Genomic DNA, 25,941 nt, shown 5'->3' with positions numbered 1-25,941 from the left:
ATAAAATTGACTTGACTTTATTTTACTCATTAGTTGAAAACCCCCATTATAAAAACCCATAGGAAAATCCAGAGGGAGCACCTGGCAAATTCCCTTCTGGTTTTTTGGACTACAACCTGAACAGCTCTATTAATTTGTAAACTACAGATCCGGGACATATTCCTCATTAAAAAAAAAAAATCAGCAGTATTAAACAACTTTTCTAATGTCTCTTATTGTGGGTTTTTTTTTATAAATTTTTTTTTTAGTTTTGTTTTGTTTCATTGTTGTTGTGTCGGGCTGGGCGGGCCACTTAAACAAGCAGCGAAATATTCTTATAGCACAGGAACACAATGTTTACTGTTTTCAAAGAAATAAACCTACGAATGGCTTACTTTTAGTTGTCTCTGCATTTTAACCTGGGATAGGAGAAAGTATTATATATATATATATATATATATATATATATATATATATATATATATATATTTCATAACTATGAGATAAGTAGTTTACATCTTGTATACCTTAGTACGGCTGGAAGATTGAAAGTATGTGGGGATTTGTCCTTCCATTTAAGCAACATAAGATGTATTGTTGTCTATGCAGCGTTCTAAAAGGGTTTTACCAATCTTTGCTACAATTGGGGAACGATGTTTTTAGAAACCCCCCAAAAAGCACTTTAAGTATGTTAGCTGTCGATAACAAATGTACACAGAACATCTGCATGTAGAGCAGTGCCCTTTATTCAGAACTTGCAGGCCCACTTGAAAAGAACAAAAAAATTACTCATATTATTATGTACAAACAGAACCCACAGGCCTCCAGAATTGTAAGCATATTTGTTGTACTCACCATCATCTGTTGTAACAGTCCTTTTAAAGACTGAAACTCAATAAAACATTATGTTCTGCTGTTTAGTGGCACACACAAGCAGACAGCTTTTCATACACTATTGAAATACGGCATCACGCTGCTCTATTGAAGTATGTCTTGTGTGTTGCCGAACAGCTGTTTTCCTCCAGATGTGTGTTTACACAGATGTGAACCTGCCAGAATAGGGTCATTCTGTTGTTCTTTGTCATCAGTTTGTTCCGATTTCAAAGCATATGTGTTGGACAAGCAGCATATGCTGTTTTTTGGGATGCAGTTGGTTTAAAGAGAATTGTGAAAATGAGGAGGCCAGCTGGGACCCTGTTTACACCTGATATTCAGATCCGTCTCGGTTGATCACAAGTGTACAGTGCTATATAACGGTGTAAACAAGGTACAAAATGTTTTGTGATGCGATCAAACAACCACATTCAAAGGTAGCAGAAAACTAATCTTGAGGTGTCCCAGACTATGTCTGTCTCGCCTGACTTCATGTGATCGGATCACCCATGATTAAAGACCCAGATAAGTACAATATGTCACAATATTTCCTGTGTTGACATATTTACTTTTGAAACAGTTTGGGCGGGACATATCGAATTGCTTGTCTTTTTTTTTTTTACATAATAGGCATTAGTAACTGTACACCACACCATGGACCATAATTTGGTACTTCCTAGTCATTTGCAGGTGGTATATGGGGATGGATACATTCTCATTCTAAAGATCAATTGATTGGACAAAAACCTGTGTAGTGCTGGATGAGTCATCAATATTTTTGTCAGTTTTCCCATTTTAAATGTGTTCAGTATGGCATGTGAATTTTGTCAATGCTTGGAAGTACACTGGCATATTGATGACCTCAAAACTTATACATTCACAAAAATTTCATTGGGCCCAAATAGGTAGGGCTGAACAATTTGGAAAACAAATCTAATTGTGATTATTCTGGAAAATATTGTGACTGCAATTTTAACTGCAATTTGATTATTATTTTTAATGTATTTATTTTGTGGAGTTTTTCCCCAATTTCGCATGCCCGATTCCCAAAGCGCTCTAGGTCCTTGTGGTGGCGTAGTGACACGCCTCAACCTGGGTGGCGGAGGACGAATCTCAGTTGCCTCTGCGTCTGAGACTGTCAATCTGCACATGTAGTGCTCTACGTTTAGGAGTTTAGGAGAGCGGGTTTGGTTAATAGCAATAATAAATAATTAAAAAGAAGGATCTCAGAGGTATTTCTACTACAGATGACATCGTGGTTGAGGGGCTTTCTGATGTGCGCCTCATTCAATAGGAGTTGAGAAAGGTCAATCCTTTGGAATTTCACACATAGGTGTAAAGTGAGCAAGGCTTCATGTGATTTGTAGTCTTGGACTCCCTTTGTTAGATTTTGGCGCAGATTTTATCAGTAAGATTTATGACTGTGTGTGTGGTCCTCAGTCAGGCTTTGCGACTGTGTTAGGCCTGCCTTTGTCTTATATCTGAATACATGAGGCCCAACACACATCTTATCACGATGCTTGTTTAACGCATTATCGTGGAGACCTAGCACATTCACATGAAGGCTCACGCTATTCTCCACGGCATCCACACACATCTCACCATGCGCCCCACCGAGATTGAAACCCACATTATGGCGACCACAAGGAGGTTAGCCCAACATTACTCTACTCACCCTAGCATCCAGGCCAGTTGGTTGCTTAGGAAGCCTGCCTGGAGTCACTCAGCACGCCCTGGATTTGAATGCAATTTATATATATATATATCTATAACAAACAATATATAACAAAAATATGTTAATAATTAGGGATGTGCCCGAAGCCGAATACCTTATTCAGAAAGGCATGAATAATGACTTCAAAATGAATAATGGATTCACCCGAATAATATACTAAATATTTGTATGACTGATTATCCAAGAAGCACAAGAATAAAGTGACATTTTAAATAATTATATCAAAAATTACAATGCATTTATGAATCTGTGCAGACAATATTTCTAAAGTGTATACATTATGAATTAATATTTGCATGTTGTGGTTTCAGATCGTATGGGCACGGTCTTAACTCCGTTTGCAGTCTCTGTTAATTATACGTGTCTGGAGCTTGTCAAGTGTAACATTAACTAAGATATGACATCATATACACTTTCCACTTCTTGAAATGTATTTGTTAATTTATCACACGATTCACACATGATTCCCATGTATTTATTTATAGTGAAGTGAAGTGATGATTTCACGTCGGATCTCATCTGTTCATTTCTTAAATTGACCACATTTATTATCCACATTAGTGATTAAAGTAATTATTTGGTTAAGACTTTATTCCCCCTAAAAAATATTATTATTATGCTATTATTATGAAAATATATATTCAAGGCATATTTTATTCATATAAACTACAATTGTGAGAGTAAAATTTGAAAAATGGGCATTTCATTTAAGTTGGATGTACTTCTGGTTTAAGCCCTACCCACACCCGGTTCTATCTGAATCGAGACAGATGATTTTGTCATATGAACAAATACAGATACATATACAGATAATGGCTTCACTGCACACCCCTATTAATAATGTAAATATAAAATAAATAAATAAAAAAACACATTTGTCCACTTTGGACAATGTGGTCTTAGACCACTTTTCATTATTATTTATTTTAACCTGTAATTTATTAAGACATAATTGTGGAAATATATTTCTGTAAAATTCTATTTCTACTACTACTACTAATGTAATAATAATTATTATTATTATTGTAAAACAGCAGCATACTAATTTCATGCACTAATTTACTTTTGCATGCATCATTGCTATGTGGTCCAGTTAAACTCATAAGTCTTTATTTTGGCAGAGCTTTTGTTTTGACGGAACATGAAGGAATACATTTGTTTGTAGTTGAGATCACAGTGCCAGTTTACTGCTGAGAAATGCTCTCATCCACTTTTCTGTCCACAAAAATCTGGTGTTATGGGGTTGCTTTATATTTGGATAGTAACAGCATATTTGGAAACACTCTGTAAATGTTACATGATCAGCTCAGTAGCCTCAAGTGTGCTGTGAGTATGTGTACAGAGAACAGACATGCATACATACATTCAGCTCAGTGAGCAGCGCATGCAGAGCAATTATTTATTTAATTAAATCACAGCACTCGTGGATTGATAAACGCACTACCTGATAATGCAATTTCGATTTTATTTCGATTAATCGTATAGCCCTACTTATAAACTGTCTGCACCCATTCACCCATTCACACACACACATTCATACACCAATGGCGGCAGAGCTGCCATGCAAGGCGCTAGCCTGCCATTGGGAACAACTTGGGGTTGCTCTTGCCCAAGGACACTTCGGCATGTGGAGTCGTGTGGGCCAGGATTCGAACCACCAACCCTGCGATTAGTGGCCAACCCACTCTACCAACTGAGCATAGGGATGGCTCACCAAAAAATGAAAATTCTGTCATTTACTCACCCTCGAAAGAGATGTTATCCCCAGTGACCATTCACTTTCATTGTATGGGAAAAAATTAGCAATGAAATATATGGTGACTGATACCAACATTTTGCCCAACATCTCATTTGGTGTTCCACAGAAAAAGTAAGTCATTTATTTGGAACAACATGTTGGTGAATGGTGAAGTAAATGTAGCATGTCATAATTATCGACAAGGGTATAGAAAATAAGTCACACAGATGGTAGTGTCAAAACAAATGTCTCTTTCTATTTTGAATAGCAGAGCATTGAATAACAAGAGGGGCTACACTTCATAATGACCAATGACAACCTTGAGAAAGCCTTAGAATGAAGATATATGGCTTTCCCCCTTGAAGACCTGTCTGAACTTCATAGACACTAATGCAACTACCACATCTTCCTAACAGACAGCCATCAAACAATCCCATGTCCCGCAGCCTTCTTAATAAAATCCCATTCATCAGATGGACAAAACCTGAAAGGACTCAAACAAAGCTGACAGCTTATTTTAGAGGAATTGGACAGGGTTTTTCAGATGATTGGAAGGGTGATGAGTATGAGAGTCTGTGCTCCATTAGCTCTGACGCAGGTTCTGGAGATGTCTCTGGCCCCAGGCCCAGCCGAGATGATCATATCTGACAATGTGCTTTTTCCTGTCTAGCATCCTCCCCGCCTTCCCCAGCCTGTCTTGCACTGCCTCCTCATGCAGTCAACTCCACTCAAGTGAATCACCACTGTTTGTAGCCCTTTTCTGAGTCCCTCTCTCTCTCTTTTCATCTGTCCCTCTCTCTCTTGCTCACTGTTAGATGGGTTCCCAAGGGAAATGGTGAAGTTGGAACTGTTATCCGTGTAAAGCACAATCAGCCCCCCACACACCCTTACCCTCTGCCTTCAAAATCTGATCTGTCCTCCTGAGTAGTTCGCATTTACTCTGTCGGCATGTGCGCTCAGGCGAACCCCTCTCCGGAGAACCATGCAACCATGCAGATAGAGGACAGTAGGGTTACTCCACATGCCATTATGGATTCTCCATCTTGACTTTCTATGAAACATCCCTCAGAGGCAATGAACTGTACCTCTGGGATGACTAATTCAATTTGGATATGACACTATATTACACAGAGGGTTTAATGGAAGCAAGGAACACATTAACTCTGCCCAAGCTCCGCCCTCCCCCTTTTATGACATCTACCCCAGTAGCACCTCTTGACACTTTGGCCCTGGCCATTTTATAAAATTTTAATTCATAAAAGGAAAACATAGGGCATGACAAAGGACAACTTTCAAGGGGAATCTGAATGCAACACATGGCACATCCATGATAAAAAATACAGACACGTGTCTTCCCTGCAAATGTGTCCAGTGCATCCCTTTTGCCCTTCACTAGGAAATGGAAGTTTCAAAGCTTAGCTAAGCTACAGTAAACCACTCTAATGGCAAATAAGCACTGCTGTAACTCTACTGCATGTCATTGATTGTGAATCCCTGTCCTACTGTACTTAAAATTGTCTACTAATAGAAATGTAGGTACATTTTAATGGAGACGTCCTAAATACATGTCCGTAGGAAAGACAAATCACAAAGGAGATCTCTTGAATATGTCAATTGTGTTTTCCTTCCCTGATGATGATTTAACAGCAAATGGAAAACAAATTCTAAATACTAATATTTCACCCCCCAAAATAAAGATTATGTTACAATTTACTCACCCCCATGTTGTTAAACTGTATGACTTTCTATCTTATGCAGAACACAGAAGGAGATTTGTTAATAAATATTGCGGGCCGCAATTGCAGATAAAGGGGCACTTTAGAGCTTATAAATGGGCCAAACGTAATCTTAAAAATAGCCCACGTGACTCAGACGTCATATTCTAAGTCTTCTGAAGGTTTTGGTGAAAAACAACCCAAAATGTATACACTGCCTGGCCAAAAAAAAAAGTTTGGATTTAAATAAGCAGATACTTAAGAGCCTATGATTGGATCATTATTGCAGTGATTAATATGTTTCAGCTGGCAATTTTTTTTTAACCCTAACTGATGCAGTTTGAAGCTTCTAATTTCTTAAACAACCATGTTGGAAGACGTATCCAGTGGTCGTGGATAAGATGCTATTGTGTTTCAGAGGTGGCAAATTATTGGCAAAGAAATCAAATTAGGAAATTGCTGAAATCACTGGAATTGGTTTTAGAATTGTCCAGTGCATTATTAAAACCTGGAAGGACAGTGGTGAACCATCTTTGCTGAAGAAATGTGATCGGAATAAAATCTAGAATGCTTTTTGAAGTCACATCATAAAAAATCGACAGTAGAACTCACGGCTATGTTTAATAGTGAAAGAAAAGAGCATATCCACACAAAATGTGACGGGAACATATAGGATTGGGACTAAACAGCTGTGTGGCCACAAGAAAGCCACTTGTCAATGAGCCTAATTAAAAAAATAAATAAATAAAAAATAATAATTTTGCTAGGGAGCATAATGATTGGGCTGTAAAGCAATGGAAAAAGGTCGTGTGGTCTGAAGAGTCTTGATTTACCCTATTCTAAAGTGATTGGCATGTCAGGGCACGAAAGGAAGCGCATGAAGCGATGCATCCGTCATGCATAGTGCCCACTGTACAAGCCTCTGGAGGCAGTGTTATGATCTGGGGTTGCTTCAAATGGTCAAGTCTAGGCTCAGCAACGTTATGCGGCAATAAAATGAAGTCATCTGACTACCTGAATGTACTGAATGACCAGGTTATCCCATCAATGGATTTTTTCTTCCCTGACGTCACGGGCATACTCCAGAAAGACAATGCCAAGATTCGTCAGGCTCAAATTGTGAAAGAGTTCTTCAGTGAGCATGAGGAATCATATTAACACAGTGAATTGGCCACCTCAGAGTCCTGACCATAACCCAGTTGAAAGTCTTTGGGATGTACTGGAGAAGACTTTACGGAGTAGTTCGACACTCCCGTCATCAATACAAGATCTCGGCCAAAAATGAATGCAACTTTGGATGGAAATAAATGTTGTAATGTTACACAAGGTTGTCGAAACAATGCCACAACGAACGTGCACTGTAATCAAAGCTATTGGCGGTCCAATGAAATATTATAGTATGCAACTTTTTTTTGTCCAGGTAGTGTATTATTTTTCAGTGACAATCTTGATGTCCATTGAAAATTCAATAATGCTTTATGGGAGAATTTATTTTACAATGGCTAACTTTTTAGAACTAAATGCAAGAACTCTATGCAAGTTCTTGCGTAATACAGACATAATCACATGTCTCGTCTAGTGTTTAGATCTGAACATTGTTACACTGCTCAGAATTGTCAAAAGTCTGCAATCAAAAGTGAGAGTTTTCAGTATGAATTCAATTATCTGAGCTATTCCATCCACATTTATGTTATAGCGCCATACTCTTATTGTACGTAAACAAATGTCTCAAAAACCCAACAACAAAATGTGAAAAAACATTTGTTTATCTAGTTTGATGCAGTGAGGCTAAAGATGGTGTTATTCTTATAACAAACAAACTGACCCTCGAGAGAACACTGGCACTGTGGGGGTGTTATCTTTCGCTCTCTCTCTCTCTCTCTTTGTTCACCTACAGGTTTACGCATAGAAAGACCAGCCCTTACAGATTTTCACAGTTCTTCTCTTCTCAATTGTGTATAGGCACAGGCTACAGTCACACTGTTTGGCATCTCACACTAAAAGGCTCTCACGGCCAAACCAAGAAGCACTGTCTGATCTTATAACGCTGTATTGATTTGTTTTCCTGAAAGTAATTTTTCAAAAAAAAATGTATAACATTAATATCTGTCTTGTCTCCTTTAGTATTTGCCATTGTCTTTATTGTGTATGCTTGTGCTTTGTCTGATAATTTTTTGTTGTTGTTTCAGCATCACAATCAATAACAAGTGCTTTTGAGCAACTGGCTGACTACATTCAGATTCTAAGTGTGTGTCAGAATGCTTGTAAAAAGCATAACAAAATATATCAAGGAAATCCAGTGTTTAGGTAAGCTACTTTGAAACTGTAGCTTTTCAAGCTACAAGCTACCATTTTAAAAAAGTAGTTAGCTACACGTGTTACTAACAAAATGTAGCCAACTGCAGTGTATCTGGTAAATCTTGAAGAATAATATTTTCTGGACAAAAACAAGGAAGATTTTTTTAACATCTCACTTAGGTTGACAGTATTAACCTTGAACACATACAGTATATTTACAAAACATACAACTAAATAAAATAAAAAACATATAACTGAGTCCAAAAACATAATAATTAACACATAAATGAAGGCATAAAATGCCATACATTTTTTGGTTAGTTGAATTGAAAGTTTTTTTTTTTTTTTCACAAATGATTAGTGGAAAAGCTGCACTGTTTTAAAAACAGCTAAACTACTGTAACACAGCTGAAATCTTATTGATATGGATAGTTCAATCGAAATTTCTGTCACCATTTACTCACCCTCATGTTGTTCCAAACCCATATGACTTTATTTCTATCGTGGAACTCAAAAGGAGATGTTAGGTAGAATCTTAGCCTCGGTCACAATTCACTTTCATGCATCTTTTTTTTCTTCCATACTATAAAAGTCTATGGTGACTGGGCTGTCATTTTACTGGGGCTCAACATCTTTTGCGATTCACAGAAATAAGAAAGTCATAGGGGTTTGGAACTCATGAGGGTGAGTAAATGATGACATAATTTGTATTCTTGGGTTAACTATTCCTTTCTATTTTTCTACTTTTAGTTAGTTACCCCCTTATGCTGTATGCTACCTTTCCATCTCTGTAATTTCTGTGTGAAGCTTAGATGAACTTAATTGCAATATTTTTTAACATACACACACACACACACACACACACACACACACACACACACACACACACACACACATACATACATTCTGAGCTTTGAATTTTGAGGTCCTTGGGCTGTGGCGGAAAGAAAACATTTGATTTTACATTATAAACCATTTATTCAGCAAGGGCAAAAAGAGACATTTCACGCTTAAGCCTTCAGCAGGCCGCTTACGGAAATGTCATAATTTTTTTATTTTTTTTGCGGGCTGTAAGCGTGCACGTAAATCTGCTTAACAGTTTTTCTCCTGTGGTACTGACACCACGTCCTGTTGCCTGCTGCCTTTGGGCTGGGAGGGTGTAGGGGGATGATGTAGGGAGAATCTCATATCAGCGTTAAAACACATTTATCTAGGAGAGTAAGTGAGCGAGAGAGGGAGGGAGGGAGAGAGAGAGAGAGGGAGGGGAGAGGGGTGGTGGCAGGGATTCTGGGAGGAAACGGAAGATGGAAGAGAACGTATTAGGAATGAAAAAGTGAAGCATTTGGTACTGCATTTCAACACTGTACCGATACATTAGAAAATATAAATGAGAATAACAATATTTGGGTTGTTTTATCCTATGTGATGATGTGATGTTTGGATAGACACCCAAACAATATGTACATACAGTATAGGCAGCATCTAAAACGTGAAATCTATGTATACCTCATATACTATAATAGCGGTGTACAAATCACAATCCTCTGAATACTGCTTGGAACTGAAATTCCTTTAGCCTTTGCAGGGGTACCGTTACAGACACCAACTTCAATACTTATGATGGAGTATCTTTTAGAAAGGCAAAATATGAAATATTTGAGATCCAGATCAGACCAATAAAAGTTTAATTCACATTGTATGGCTAAATTTAAGTATCATCAAAGCTCAACAAATCTAAAAATATAAGTGAAAAGATCAGAGATGTCTGAGCTCCCAAGGGTGACCCCTAGTGTCAACTCATCGACACAACGTCTCGTTTTCTCCATCAGGGAACGGAGGTTACATCAGTAACAGAGACGTTTTTACTGTTACATTTATGTGTTTTACTCATTGTCTGATTTGTGTAAACACACAGAAGAAGAGACATCTAAAGACACATCTCTTTTTAAAATAAACCGCTTTCAAATTGGTTAATTAGACATCTATTTATACATGAAATTAATCAATATATCCACAACATCATGTAATATTACAATTTACGTCTGCACAGTCAATAAAGCAAAGACACAAGTGAACTTGAAGTTGTGCAACCTGCATTGTGTATACACTGTTTACAAAATACAAATAAAAAATAATAACATGCTACATGTACACAAAATGCAATATCCTAAACTGGCTAAAACATGGAAAATTAAGTTTGGGCAAATTCCTAGGGTTAATAAAATATGTATTCCTTTTGCCTGTAATATATACAGTAATTTACAACTAAAAACAACTGGCTTGGGCCTGGGTAGCTCAGTGAGTAAAGACGCTGACTACCACCCCTTGAGTTCGAATCCCAGGGCGTGCCGAGAGACTCTAGCCAGGTCTCCTAAGCAACCAAATTTGCCCGGTTGCTAGGGAGGGTAGAGTCACATGGGATAACCTCCTCGTGGTTGCTATAATGTGGTTCGCTCTTGGTGGGGCACATGGTGAGTTGTGCGTGGATGCCGCAGTAGATGCTTTGAACCCTGCACATGTGCTATGTCTCCGTGGTAACGCGCTCAACCACGTGATAAGATGCTCGGTTTGACGGTCTCAGACGCGGAGGCAACTGAGATTCATCCTCTGCCACCCATATTGAGGTGAGCCACTACGCACCACGAGGACTTAGAGTGCATTGGGAATTGGGCATTCCAAATTGGGGAAAAAATATATATATATATATATATATATATATATATATATATATATAAAAGCAACTCGCTTTACAACTCACTTTTGGTGCCACTCCGTGGACATTTCACCCAGAAACTGGAGCTCACACGTGCCCTTATGATAAATGGTAAATGGTCTGCACTTATATATTTTAACCTTGGTGGTTACCAAAGTGCTTTACACTGTGTCCCATTCTCACACACACACACACACTCTCTCACTCACTCATACACCAATGACTCATAAGTTATGTTCCAGAGCACTTTTAGATTTGGCCACTGGGGCAGTGGTTCCAATTTCCAATAATTAGCACTGACCTATTTCATTTAAAGAACGTTTTACCTACTGTCACCAATTTCAAAGTGAGAACAGTTTTTTTCAAAGCACGGTATGATGATATTTTATGTATTGGTACTTACTCAAATGTAAAACGATACATTTGTATTAGAATTAATTTTTACATACGAATACAAATTATGTTTGTCTTTTCCAGTCTATGACTATTATACATCCCTTGTCCTTTAAGCCCAAGTCTGTTTGAGCTAAAGGCTCACATATACTCTATATTGGATAGTTTTTACCAACAGCTGTATTTTTAGGGGCTTGCTGTCAAAGTATTCTCATTTAATACCACTGTCTCCGGCCCAACTGCGCATAGACAACACCTGTTTCTACAGCAGTCAAGCAATAAATAAGCTGCCAACTTGAATGCACTGAGGCTGTTAGACTGGCAAAGATCAAAGCCCTCTGTGTTAGTACAGCAAATACAGCATAGTGCAGAGCACCTCCCTAAAACAAAACCTACACACTAATCATAATTAGCTAACATTTCCCCAGGCACTAGCTTAGTTGGCATGCTCATCTCGACTACTGCCAGAAAAGCGACAGGCATCAGTACAGCAATCGCTCTAACACAATATGCTCTTTTATTTTCTTCTTGTTTGTTAAAATCAGCCGTTCTGTACACAGTGCTCTCCCTTGACATTTTTAGAAAACAAATTCTGAAGATTGCTTTATGATACTGCTTTCCCAGTGAATGCGTCCTCACAAAAGTGTAATTATGCCCTGAAGTAAAACACGGGCCACTCAAGGAGACTAAATAACATTTTAACTTGAAGAGGTGAGCAATACAAAAATAAGACTTTTACTTAAAAAACGCTATTGGAGGTTAGGTAACCGTTATTGGGTTTTCGAAACTAATTGAAACTTGAACCAAACTGATACTAGAATTGTGTAAGATATTTATCTGTGATTATAAAACTCATACTGTTCTTTCAAGGACACACTATTCACCCAATTGCACATACATTACATGACTGGAAGTATTTGTCACACTCTGGCCAGACTGTGCCTCCCCTGACTGTCTTGTCTGAGTATTTTCCTGTGTTTGTTTTGTCTCTCATTACCTCTTGTGCCTTGCAGGTTCCATGTGGAGAACGCCAGCTCTGTTGCCCAGGCAACAGCTCGTTCTCAAATTAACTATCATCGGCGGCACCTGCTCCCTATCTACCTTTCCCTACTTAAGTCCTGCTTGTGTTCTGTCCTCTGCTGATTTGTTTTGTTTGATAGTTGGTTTGTTTGTGTCCTGTCTGTCGGTTTGGCTAAAATAGCCCTCGGTTGGTTCCTGAAGACTAGTGATAGCTAGTTTGTTTCATTTGACTTTTTCTCCATTGTGAGAGATTTTGTTGTATTTTGTTTCTATAAATATATATATTTTTTTATTTTGTCTTCCACCCCTGTGTATTGGTCCTGCCTCTATGCCATACTGTGACAGTATGTGGACACTCCCTTATAATTAACAGGTCTGGCTATTTCAGCTACAGTACAAGCAAATGCATAAAATCAAACATAAAGCCATGCAATCTTCTTAGATGAACATTTATAGTAGAATGGGTATCCCAAAGCTCCTTTTTCATTTGCCTGTGCACAGAACAAAATCCATAAAAAATGGTTTTCTGAACCTGGTGTCGGAGATTATGACTGAACTCCAGACCTGCACCCCATTGAACACATTTGGGGTGAATTGAAGGCAGACTGCAAGGCAAGCCCCATCGCCCTACAACAGTGCAGCAAATATGACCCCACCTTTACATTCTCATTTAGATGATGGTTTAACCAAAGTAACTTGGAGTGCATTCAAGGTGGTATACATGTATCCATATGTGTGTTCCCCGGGAATAAAACCCAGTACGTTGTCATTGCTAGTGCAGTGCTCTACAAAAGATACATAAATTATAAATTAACAGTTAGTCTCTTCAGCTATGGCAAAAAGAACAGTAGCACAAATGGAAATGGCTATGCAGCTGTTACCTGGTGTGGCATTCATACAGGGTTAGTCGCAGAGTTTGAGTGAGAGATAGACTGGCATTTTGGAAAGGCAGAACAGCTGTAGGCTCCGTTTGAGAGGCGGGCAGCTGAGATGTGCAGCAGGGGTGGACGGATGCTTGACTAGAGTAATGACGTGCTTCAAGCAAATGGTGACTAATACACAAGCAGCATATGACTATAGAATTTCAAAAGAGCATTCATGTGGCAGTGAACTAAACAGGTGCACATGAGATAGCAATTCAACACTGCACAGCATTTATCACACAATAACACATACAAAAGCAGCAGACTTCAATACAGTCATGGTGTCAAGGTACAATAACTTTTATTTATTGAGTTTGAATGGTGCATTTATTTGAATATCAACACCAGAACATTTCTCTTTCTCTGCTATCTTAAGAAATGTTCTCTTCTTTTTAGTATGCACTGGATACAATAGGCAAATGTCCAGTCTCACAGATAGATAGGCCTTGCAGGTGTTTTTAACTGTCTGTTATCAGTATGTTTTGGTTGCCCATATAATTAATGAAGTAGTTCACCAAAAATGTCACCCTCATGTTGTTTCAAACACATATGCTATTATTTTTTTCTGTGAAACACAGGACGATTCTTTTTGAAGATACATTATTTTGAAAAGCTTGTTTCCATATAAGGACAGCTCATGGTGACAAAGACTGTCAAGCTTCAAAAAGAAAAGGCACACAAAAAGTATGATCTAAGTTGTCCATATATCAGCACCAACCTGCATCTCAGAACAGCATTCTGAGATGCTATTCTTCTCACTACAGTTGTACAGAGCGGTTATCTGAGTTACCGTAGACTTTGTCAGTTTGAACCAGTCTGGCCATTCTCTGTTGACCTCTCTCATCAACAAGGCATTTCCGTCCACAGAACTGCCCTTCACTGGATGTTTTTTTGTTTGTTTTTGGAACCATTCTGAGTACATTCTAGAGACTGTTGTGTGTGAAAATCCCTGGAGATCAGCAGTTAAAGAAATACTCAAACCAGCCCGTCTGGCACCAACTAACTAAGATCTGCAATTGTAGGAAAATAAAAACATCGATGTGTCACGTCATGGCTTCAGAACTCTCAGAATAAAGCACATGAGTTACAGGATAATGTATAGATTATTTGTATTGTTCTTTCATAGTGCATTAATTTTTTTTTCACTATTGACTGGCATTTTATGGAAAAGAGCTGAAAAAAATTATTATTCCCTTTAACAGCATGCAAGTTTGGAATGGGGTGTGGGTGTGGAAGAATTTTCCATGTTTGGGTGAATTATTTCTTTAAACTTTCCATGGTCATATGATCATCTCGCTTTGGTTAATTTCAAGTGCCTATGACAATCTAAACAGGGGTGCCAACTTAAATTCTAATCAATTATCTTCCCACTTTTGAGAACCGAAGAGAGAAAATAATAGTGAACTAATTTTGAAGAACTGTCTCTTTTACAGGTCATGCTGTCTTGTGATATGCCTTACTGTTGACATGAAAGTACCTGTAATGATTTATGAGACAGTCATAATCAGATTCCTGTGCTTCACCTTATTTTTGTCTATCCCCCACATCTTGGCTCTCCTTGTATTTTTAGTCTTCTTTTGATGGTCAGATCTCTCTCCGATCTAATTGTATAGCAGTGAATGGTCTTTTTTATAAACTATTATGAAGCTATCAACCACCAACTGACATTTCTGCCTCTCTTTCTCCCTCTATCATACACCTTTCACGCTATACTTTCTATCACACACTTGGAGTTACACACACCCAGCTGGCAACATCTAAATATGGAGATTTTAGGTTGTTAGCCCCAGGGGAGATTTGATATGTGCTGTGTTCAGTGAGAAGACTAAAAATCAGAAACACAGAGGGTAGTCATATCGCATTATCTTCACCCGGTTTAACACACCAGCATCGAGGGCACTTTTCAACTCTTATAAACACAGAAAACCCTGTATTTTTCCTTGACCATAGCTCATGTTCGATGATGTTAACTGCAATAAGGTAACAACATATATATAAGAATCTTTTTTTTCCCAAACATTTAGGATTTGTCCCATTCTTTAGTTTTTTGGTGTCACTAAAGTTGCTCAAGGGGATTACAAAATCCAGAGTTTTGGAATTGGAACATGAATAAACTCTGGGGCGAATTGCTAGCATTGCATGCAGTATTTCAGTGGAAAACCTGAGTCTTATTCACTAAGCACCTGCAATCCAACTTAAAGGGATAGTTTACCCAAACAAATAAAACAATATTTGATCATTCACTCAGCTTCTTTCCCTAGAACATAAAAGGAGATTTTAGAGTGTTTTTCTTCGTCCCCATTCACTTTCATTGCTTTTTTTTTTTTCTTACAATGAAAGTGAATTGTGTCTGTGTCTATGTCTAACATCTCCTTTGGAGTTCCCCAAATGACAGAAACAAAATGGAAAATGGAAAAACTTAACAAAATGAGGGTGTGTAAATGAAGAAAGTAATTTAAAATATCCATTTAACCAGGTTCCAACAGTACTTATATAGTCATCGTAAATACTCATTGACATAATTTCAGTGCAAACATGCTTTTTTTTGTGTAAATTAGGTTTACTTTACAGTAGACTGCACCTGATTCACAACACCCAGCACCATTTGCATGGTGCAATTAAAGTGTGGCATTACCGCCCATGGAAAGCAGGTGTTAAATGTATTGTGTATAAGGTGTAAAATGGAACCTGTAGATATCTGTAAACATATTCAAAAAATGTGTTTTGGGGTTTCATCACCTTTTTAGGGCCTTACTTAAGAGACCTTTAGATTACTAGCCATGAGCAATAACCTCTACTCCACATCATCCCATTTTATATTTTAAAATATAAATATGCATTTATTAAATGTTTGATTTGCTAATTATTCAGGCAACATCAGAAATAAAATGTGTGTGGCCATACCAGGTCCTGGGAAAGGTCATTGATTCCAATTTGTGACCTGAACCTTCTATTACAATGTTATAACAATGTTTTAACAATGTTATAGTTATGTTAACAGCTAACATCCAGTGCTGTTGCACCTTTTACCAGGAACACAAGAGGGCTCTCTTTTGACTTTAAGAAAACAATACCCATACTGGGATTTCTAAGATTCTTTCACAATATCAATCATATCTAGTTCATCATTTGTCTGCTCCTCTAAAGTGGACACAAACCAAAAATAATCTCTCAGTTCATTGGAAAACTTTAATGGTCCTGTGGGATAGTCAGTCCATCACTACTGCTCACTCATCACTCTCTTTCCCCACATCACTCTCTCTCTCTCTCTCTCTCTCTGAGCCGCCTGTATTCTTGTATTTGATAGACCATCTGTGAGTTACTCTCACATTCTCTCCTGTCAGTCACTGCTACTGCTAAACTTCTTGGCATGTTGAATTCATAGAAGTGTCAGTCATCTTCTGTTTGGGACTGTGTTTTCCGTGACATCTGTAGCCTTATCAGTCCACATATTTAATTGTGATGCTGCTACAGCTCCTGACAGTGTGTATCACCAGAGTGTGTGTGTGTTTGTGTGGTGCAACACAGGCCCATGTGTCAGATACAGCAGATGTCTGACATTTTGTATCTAATGAAACAAAGGGAGACCCTTTGAATCCTATCAGATCTGCACATTCTCTCTCTCTCTATCTCTCTTATTCTAAAGAAAATCAGGATATTTTGTGACGCAAACAACAAAATCATAGAACTAGGACAAAGAACACAGATAGTCTTTGGACACTTACTGTAAGGCACACCTAATAAAGAATGAATATGTTTGTATTATATAACAAATGATCAAACCAAATGGCATTTATGTTATAGTCAGCATGAAATCAAAATTGTACCTATTTAGTTTATTGATGCATGTTACCAGTCTTATGGTGAAAGATTCATCCATGCATATTTGCTATTTTATAATGTTTTCTTTACCTCGTAATCTTTAATCAAAATATAATAGCTTGCACTTCCGGAGAAATTACTGACTCTGCTGACGTATGCAAGTGGTAGTCAGTTTTAACACCGCCCCTCTAAGGGTCTTGTAAATAATCCTGCCATCAAAGCAGCTAATGCAGAGATGGAAAGGTGTATTTTCATTTTCAGTTTTCCTCAAAAACTCCCGTTCCTTACCCTAAACCTCCTTAGTTGTGGGCCCGCTGGTTTGAATGTACATTTCGAAGGAGGAATAATGGATCTTTTCTTGACATTTCACACTTGAATTGCTGAGATGATCACTACTGCATAAAACCTGAGTCGGATGCCTGTGGAGTTTATTCATATTCTAAATGCAGATATCTTACAATTTACAGCTCGAATAAGTGATTTTTCCCCTTTATATTTAGTGTATTGTGATTCAATACGTTGACATATTGTGATATTTTACTCAATCGTTTCTCAATGGCTACACCCTCTGTAAATAAAGAACGCGATGTGCTATTTTAGTGGGTTGAGATTGTTGCTCAATTTCACTGGTAACCGGCTCAGGCTCGAGCAGCACACTGGAAGGGATGTGCATTTGAGTCTGTGTGTTGACTGCAAACACGTATTCAGATCTGCCTCCACTCTGGTATGCAACGACCACTTTTCATAATTCAGTCAACAACCGTATGTATAAAATCAAGTCCCCACGGTACATTTATTTCTTTTTTGATAAACCGTTTTACTCTGGAATACGTCACAATAAGGAAGTAAATTCAGTCGCAACTTCCGTTTCATGCTGACTTTAACCCTCTGGAGTCTGGGTTGTTTTTGGGATCCTTGAGATGTTTTGACATTCCCTGACATTTGTGCTTGTTTCAGTTGCTTATACCATATCAATTGCAAAAGTGTGCTACAATAATATGTGAGCAGCATATCTGTACTCCTTTGTATTTTGGGGGAAAATAAAATTTAAACTTGGTTAGCAAAAAATAAAAAGTAAGGACACTGACATAGGGCCATAAAACTCACACTAATCATTTGTTTACAAGATTTTGAGTGCTGAATTTTATAGACCTGAGCCTTTGCTACAACATGTTGTGAAAAAACCACCTGTCCATTAATTCACATAAAACACAATTTATTTAACTTTTATAATAACCTTATGTTTTAGAAAGGCTGTATGCAAAGGAGTCAATGATCATGAATATTTCTGTATTTCACACCTAGTGTGATAATGGGCCAACCCCTTATGGTGGTTTCAAAGTGGAATGCCACTGTTAGAAGCCAAAATATATATATATATACAACATAGTTAATATTATTTATATAACTATTACTAACAATATCACTTTTTTTTCATGAAATAGTGTACATTTTAGGCAAATAGTTATGACAAATTAAATATGGCATAATTTGTCAAGTATTGCAAATACGTTTGAGACAGCAAGATGCATTTAGAGTAACAAATGAAGGTAATGCTTGTTCAAAATAAAACTTTAGAAAAGGGTGTGCCATCTCTTGTTAATTTCAATCATATCTGACATTGCATTACTTCTCAAGTGTTATATAAACAAATAAACCTCCACTGTGATTGGAATAATATATAGTATGGAATAAAAATGGTGCGATTTATTGTTTTTGGAGAAAATAAAATCTACTGAACATTTTACCCTAGAGAGCCTTTTGCCCCATTGTACCCTATAATCACACATGTAAACTGTAAGTAGATGAAAAAATGACGTACTCATCAGAAAGTATATCCTCCGCTGGATCAAGTCGATATTTAAAATGCAATCGTTTCTCATCAGAGTCGCAATCTTTTTCTGAAGAAAAGTAGAATTCTTCCTCACTGTTCAGGATCATCTGGAGAGCTTCCTCACGTGAGTAGTTTGCCATCTTACAAAAGCGATGAAAAATTAATTAATCTGATGAAGCTTGATGCCACTTTTGTAGGCGCCCCCTTGATAGGGGCGTTTGCCATATTTGTGAGGATCCTCACAGATCATTACTGTATGAATAGTGTGCTCTGCTAATGGGTGTTCATAAAAGCTGAACTAATGAGGGAACATTTGTTTTGGATTTGAATTGGTTCATTTAAAAGTAGACATTTCAAGGATTCTATAGACTATCATGTCTGTGCGACAATTATACGCTGAGTTTCTTCATTTTTGTTACGTGCTCTAAGCAAAAGATCGCAGAGATTGATGCAGCAGAAAGTGCATCCTGTTTGTTTTCTGTATTTTACATAAGCACAATGCTTTGTTTTTATTTTGAGTGGACAAAAATAAAAGTATTTGAACACAATCTGGTAGTCAAATTCTGAGAAACAATCTAACATCATTTGTTTGCAGATATCACTTGGTTTGATATTGTTTTTAATGCAATGACATTCAGACATTTTTAAGTGTGACTTAAGTGTCTAAATACTTTTTGGGGCCACTGTTTATGATGCTTGAACTATCTTTCTGCTGTTCAACTAGAGACATGCATTAAGCCACATAAGAAGGTGTCATACTGCTGGTACTTTTTGAATGTATCGCCCTGATTGCTCCTCGCCAAGCAGAGCTCCTAAATGCTTCATTGACTCAAGTTACCAAAAGCACTGAACCACAACTTTGAATTCTCATACTGGAACTGGGCATCCATGGAGACAACTCTTCCACACACACTCAGGAGTTGGACAGTATCGTCATTCATTTAAAAGAATGGTGGTTTCTGGGTCATAAGGGGTCTTTGGATCACCATGCACTTTATATAACCTTATGAATGATGTAAATCAGCACACCCCAGCCCCCAGGGCTATCTGCAGCCCCCCTGGGCAGGAGGGCATAGAATGCTCAAAATCAATATGTCTCTGTCTCTTTATTTTACATTTAAAGGAAAGCAAACATTTTTTATTTCCAGGTTAAAATGAGTGGACAAATAAAAGATTTTCAATCTGGTTGTTTTGGAACCAAATATATCACTGTATATATTGTGTCCCCAAAAGGTATTTGGACATTTAAGCCACACTTATAAATGTATGAATGGTTTTGCATTAGAAAACAAAATGTCAAACTAAGTAGCATTTACACATGCACGTTTTTCCAACAATACATTTTCCAAAAAAGAGGTTTCTTTGGTTTAAATTATCCTGTTAAAGACGGTTGGGTCTCTACAGGCCACCTTGGGTGCTTATTTACATTTACTTCATGTTTAAATAGTGAATTAGTATGTCATCTTAACAAACATACATACATACATAATTTGAAAGCTTTTAATACCATGCTGTTAGCTGTTTCATGATCAAAATGTTATAGTGAACAAACTTCCATAATTTATGTAAGGAGTGTATATCAAACCATTTGTATCATACGTACAACATTATTCCTCAAAACATCTCCAGACGTGTAAAATCAGGTATACTGGTCATTTGATGGCTTCAATAAACCACCTCCATTAGATCTTTTAGTCCAATTGTGTGCTTATTTCAAGACATTATTTCTTTAGATAGAAATATCATTCATGTCCATTATGCAATCTGAAGTGCCTTATCGCTGTAATACATATAGTGTTTTTCGTTCTCCCAGGAAAAAAAAGAGGCCACTTGTGCTCAAGATGTGATCCTAATATGACTTTAGAAGAAGAGGTTATTACATTAAAAAACACATGAAACCTCTGCATACCGTAATATATCAGGATATTATCCTTCTAAACTGTTTGTAAACTGTAATAATAATGTCTGGACTGATGAGAGATGCCGAGAATAAATAGACGTTTAAGAACATCTATGGTGTGTCTTATTTTCCAAGCAGTTGCTTGTATTTTTATAGGTTTATTGTCTGCATACTCTAAAAGTTCTGCATTTGTCACTGAACCTGTTATTTGCTTCAAGCTGAATACTCAAGAAATATTTTGATTTCTTCCTCATTCTATCCACATCAGATCAGTAAATAAAGTTTTTATAACCACTCTATGATTGTTGAAACTGAGATATATGCAGTAAATTATGTGTAATTTGTAATGTATACATTCATGGCACTTTTGCTAATGCTAGCATGCTTACCTTGACCATAGTATGCACCTGGTACACTGTTATTTATAAATTGTTTTACTTGTTTTTTAAAGAAATACATTTGATGCTACTGCAAAAAATGTTTTTTTGGTGTCAAAATATGTTTTACTTTGGCAGACAGATAAGAAAATTAGTCAATGGGCAGCGTACAGAGAAAATAATAATAATGAGAGGCACATCAATGTGGCTCAGGTGTGAATGGCTTACAGGCTTCAGACAAACACATTAACGGAGCAGCATTTCAAACAAATGTGTGAATGGACTGTATTTTTGAGTAGTTTCCCTTCTAAAGAAAATCACATGACAAAGTCTAAGAAAATGTTTCCTAAATCTCAAAAAAGTTATCCTCAGATTAGAAATATAAAATTAGCTCCATTATATTTTCAGGCCCATTCAAGGCCAGTATCATGTATTATTATTTAATAAAAAATTTTTAATGAAAATAAATTGCTGATCACTTTACAATAAATTTGAGCTTTTCTAACTATTTTCCATTATACATTTAGACATCTGGACAACAAACAAAGCTGGGGTCAGAGTGCAGGTTCAGCCATGATATGGCGCCTCTGGAGCAGATAGGTTCAAGGGCCTTGCTCAAGGGCCCAACAGTGGTGTCTTGGTGGTGTTGGGGCTTGAACCCCTGACCTTCTGGTCAGTAACCTAGAGCCTTAACCGCTGAGCCACCACTGCCACTATAGATATTTGAATATACATTTTTAGTTGAAGTAAAATGAACTAAACCTGTGGTTGCTCAGCTAGGGTACCTGTGTGATCTTGAGGGTAACAAACACCATACATCTACCTAAATTATCAATTTGTTTAAAAGTAATAGCAAAAATAGGCTTTTCATTCCGCTGTCTATCTCTAGTGAATTTGTTGACAAACAGAGCACAACGTTCATTAATTTATCCCATAGATGAATTGATTTTCCATAATAAAGAGCTCCGAGGTTGGTTATTGATGGTATATTCTTCTGTTGAAGCCATCTGTCTGTGTTATTTCAACTTTATTGTTTAAAGATTATGTTTGTTAGCGGACTTCATGGTAAACAACTACATTACCCATGGTGCAGCAGAGAAAAATCCACAAATAAAGAACCATGTCCAACAAAACCCACAAAATGTTCCTGTTGCAAAGTTCTTCAACTCTCTGAAGGAGGAAGCGGGAGCCAGGTGAACAATCCAGCGGTATGATTTTATCAAAAAAAAATTTCAGTGTGACACACAATAACTTTGCTTTTCAGCATAACAAAACATCAACACACACACACACACACACATAGCTCCATGTGTGTCTCTCTCACTTGACTTTTCAGCCCAATGTAGAATGCACACTTCAACTCGGCTGTGTGTGCCTCTCTCCCTCCAAGCTTCCCTCTGTGTATCTCTGGGTGCAGCTTTATCTCTCGCATGCTAAAACACTAATTGCCCAGAGTAGTGAGAGATAATTCACCCCAGGTGTCCATCTTGGTCTCGCTCCACACAGTGTTTGCTCGGCCACGCCCTGCTCGCCACAGTGCCTTGGAGCGACCCTCCACTCCCATGTGGCACTAAGAATGACGTCAACGAGTTAGTCTCCCTTCACCCTTAAACAACTTAAATATTTTTACATAATGGAATATTTTGCAATAAATGTAAAACATATTGATTCTATACTTATAACCAACAACTTGCATTCAATAGTTTTTTATATTCCCATTGTTTTTTATTCAATTATATCATTCGCAATACTAGATTGTAGTCCGTGCCCTCATGAAAGACAGTAAATACACAACTTGTTCCTTTGTCTTTATGTCCAATTTCAAATACTTTTTTCCTCAAAACAAAGTTTGTGATGTTGTTACTCTCCTTGAAGCTTGTTGGATTGGTTCATAGTTTACAACTCTTTTATGAAGGATTTAATAAAAAGTCTATGGAAGAAATTAATGGGGAAAATGCTTCTGGACCCAGATGGCTGAAAAAGTGTGTAGGCACTGTTGTACTCTATAGCAGTTCCCTGCCTGCTAATCAATTTTTAAGATTTATTTTTAAGAAAACACACTCATAAAATGTGATGTCATAGATAGCAACAAGGTCAGCTCTGCTTTTAAGCAAAAACTCTTAGCTTGGAGAACTTAACTCTTAGGAGAACTCCTAGTAGTAATATAAAAATATTTGTGAATACGGCCCCAGATTGATTGGGGTATATATTGGGCACCATACCAATGATTTGTGTGTCAGTAGATAAAAATTATTAATAATACTTGCATTCTCTATTTTAACGTAGCGTAAATCCAAATCCTGACGAAAACCACATTTTCCATGCATATAAAAAGAAGTGTGTCACTAGAAATATGCCTGAGATTCAAAGACGCATTTAATGTACAAAAGAACGTAAGTCCACATTTCCATTCTTGTTATTTGTAGCATACACTGCCAATTACACTGCCAACTCCTTATGAATGTGTTGTCTTTGTTTATATTGCTGGCGCTTGACATGGAATGGACTATATAATAGGATGCAGATTGCTGGAGAAGAGCTTCAGAATTAAATTGCACTTGACCAGACTTGGTGCATATTTGCTCGAAAATACCAGAATTTCCTGGCCATTCCCATTGACTTCCGTGTATGACTTATGACATTGTGCTACACTTAGCGCTAGTGCACTTAAAATAGGTGTGGACACAAACCTATGTCTGTGTGGAATTCCTGTGTTAGTTTTGAGTGACCTGCTTAGACCCACCCCAACAACGTTACTCAACCAATGCCATGAGTTGGGCGGGGCTATTTGACTGTTTGAACAACTGCAGGTGAGGGGCACATTCAAACATTGAAAACATCGTTTATTTTAGCAATCCCGTTCGGTGGTGCTAGTGTCGCAGAAATTACATACTTCAGCTTTAAGTAATTTCTTCATATTTCATCAGACTTTTCCCCAGACATCCTTCAGTGTGTTGAATTGTGTTTGCCGGTTATGACTTGTGCTTTGATTTATTCTCTATTCAGTGCATGTTAGCTACAAACCCCATTCTCAAAGGGGATGCAACTCTATGGAGAGTTCTTTACTAAAGGAGCTGTTTTGAATGTTACAGTAAATTAAACTGTGATTACTCCATCTGGATATGTAGCATGCTGATTTTTTCTTCTCCTTGCATAAAGTTCCTCTCTACTAATCATGCGTAATGATGCTCTGTCATGTCCTGTTGTCACTACAGACTGCATTTAAATTTGCACAAATGCCTTGGTGGGTAAAATAAATATGTTGCTTTGTGATGGTGTTGGCTGCCAGTGAGAAAAATGCTGAAAGTCTTTAGTAATGTGTGGTTTGCTAGGGGCCATTTTGGCTCTGGACACATGGTTTTTGCCAAGAGCCCAAATGGCCGCCAGTTTCCCAAACAATTGCAGACACCTGTGATGAATGGCTCAATGTGTTCAGCTCCACTGACCCAGCTGCACTTGCATGGGGTTGTGTATGCAGAACAAAAGGCTTGTGAGGTGGAGATAGACTCATGGTTTAGAAGCCTCCATATTGTTTCAGGGCTGGGTACAAATAATAGATGTTTGATGGGAAGCACCAACGGAGGAGGAAGAAGCTTGTTTTTAACATGGTTATTCTCCATGTTATATGTGTTTTAAGAATGTCATCTCATTAGGCAAACCCCTAATTTATGCACTATATTCAAAAAAATTATGTTATAGCTTTGTGTGAGTTATAATTCCAGAAAATGTTCTCTATGAAAAAAATCTACCCTCTATCGTGGTGCAGAATCAAAGTCGCTACATGAAGGCACGGTAAAAGTGAAGGGGAAATAGAATCATCTCAATGGGAATCCACACATGTTGGACTTCCAAAATAGCTCTTTAGAACATCTTGTTTTTTTCTTGACTCATCGTTTAGCTGTGACATCTGTTTTGTTGTTGCAGAGAGACATTCTGGACGTTAATCAGATTATGAAGGACTTGGCCAGCATGGTGCATGAACAAGGAGACACCATAGGTGAGATCTTATTTGTTTGTGGGTGTGACTCTATGTTTCAAATTAAGAGTCTATTGACTCAGCCTTGTTTGTCTGGCCTTTATTGATAATCACTTCTCTCCCTAACATTCCATAATTCCCTGCTGTGCTAAGGTGATGTTTCAGAGGAGAGAACAAGACATCACCTTCACCAGCTCAATACATGACAGTTTGTTGGTCTCTACAGCACTGAGACCTCTAAAGAAGCTGAGATCAAAGAAACAGCAAAGATTCAATGTACAGTATACACACAGCAAGAGAGAGAGAGAGAGAGAGAGAGAGAGAGAGAGAGAGAGAGAGAGAGTAAGTGGGAAAGTGGGGCAGAGAATAAGTAGTGAAAGCAAGATTCATGTGCTGAGTCACAAGTTAAAAGTATGTATTGTTGCATAGAGATTGCTGTGAGTAAGCATTAGTAACCGAGACCAAGTCAAGACCAAGACCAGACCAGTGCGAGTCCCACACTGCATGACACACTTACTATAAAATGTGGAACATAGGCACTGCTCAAATTGATCTGAAAGATCAATATTCCCATAAAAACCCACAGAAAACATATGAAGATTCCTCTTCATTCACCTCTTTTATTCCCATATGTATATGTATGTG

At 37.6% G+C, this 25,941-nt stretch overlaps 1 protein-coding gene across 5 annotated transcripts in view; it reads left to right on the top strand.

Moving 5' to 3' along the window:
- Positions 1–25,941, top strand: part of tsnare1 (T-SNARE Domain Containing 1) — a 358,521-nt gene that overhangs the window by 126,809 nt on the left and 205,771 nt on the right. For all 5 annotated transcript variants that reach the window (XR_007972167.1, XR_007972166.1, XM_052144886.1 and 2 more), the window contains exon 9: positions 25,245–25,317. Coding sequence is in view for 3 of the 5 variants with exons in the window: in XM_052144886.1 (XP_052000846.1) it covers positions 25,245–25,317 (73 nt within the window). In the remaining 2 variants the exon portion in view is untranslated. The remainder of the gene's footprint in view (positions 1–25,244; positions 25,318–25,941) is intronic.

Source organism: Xyrauchen texanus, chromosome 15, assembly GCF_025860055.1.
Source record: "Xyrauchen texanus isolate HMW12.3.18 chromosome 15, RBS_HiC_50CHRs, whole genome shotgun sequence".
Taxonomy (NCBI): Eukaryota; Metazoa; Chordata; class Actinopteri; order Cypriniformes; family Catostomidae; genus Xyrauchen; species Xyrauchen texanus.
Note: the sequence above shows the minus strand (reverse complement) of the source record. Positions and strands in the feature narration are given on the sequence as shown.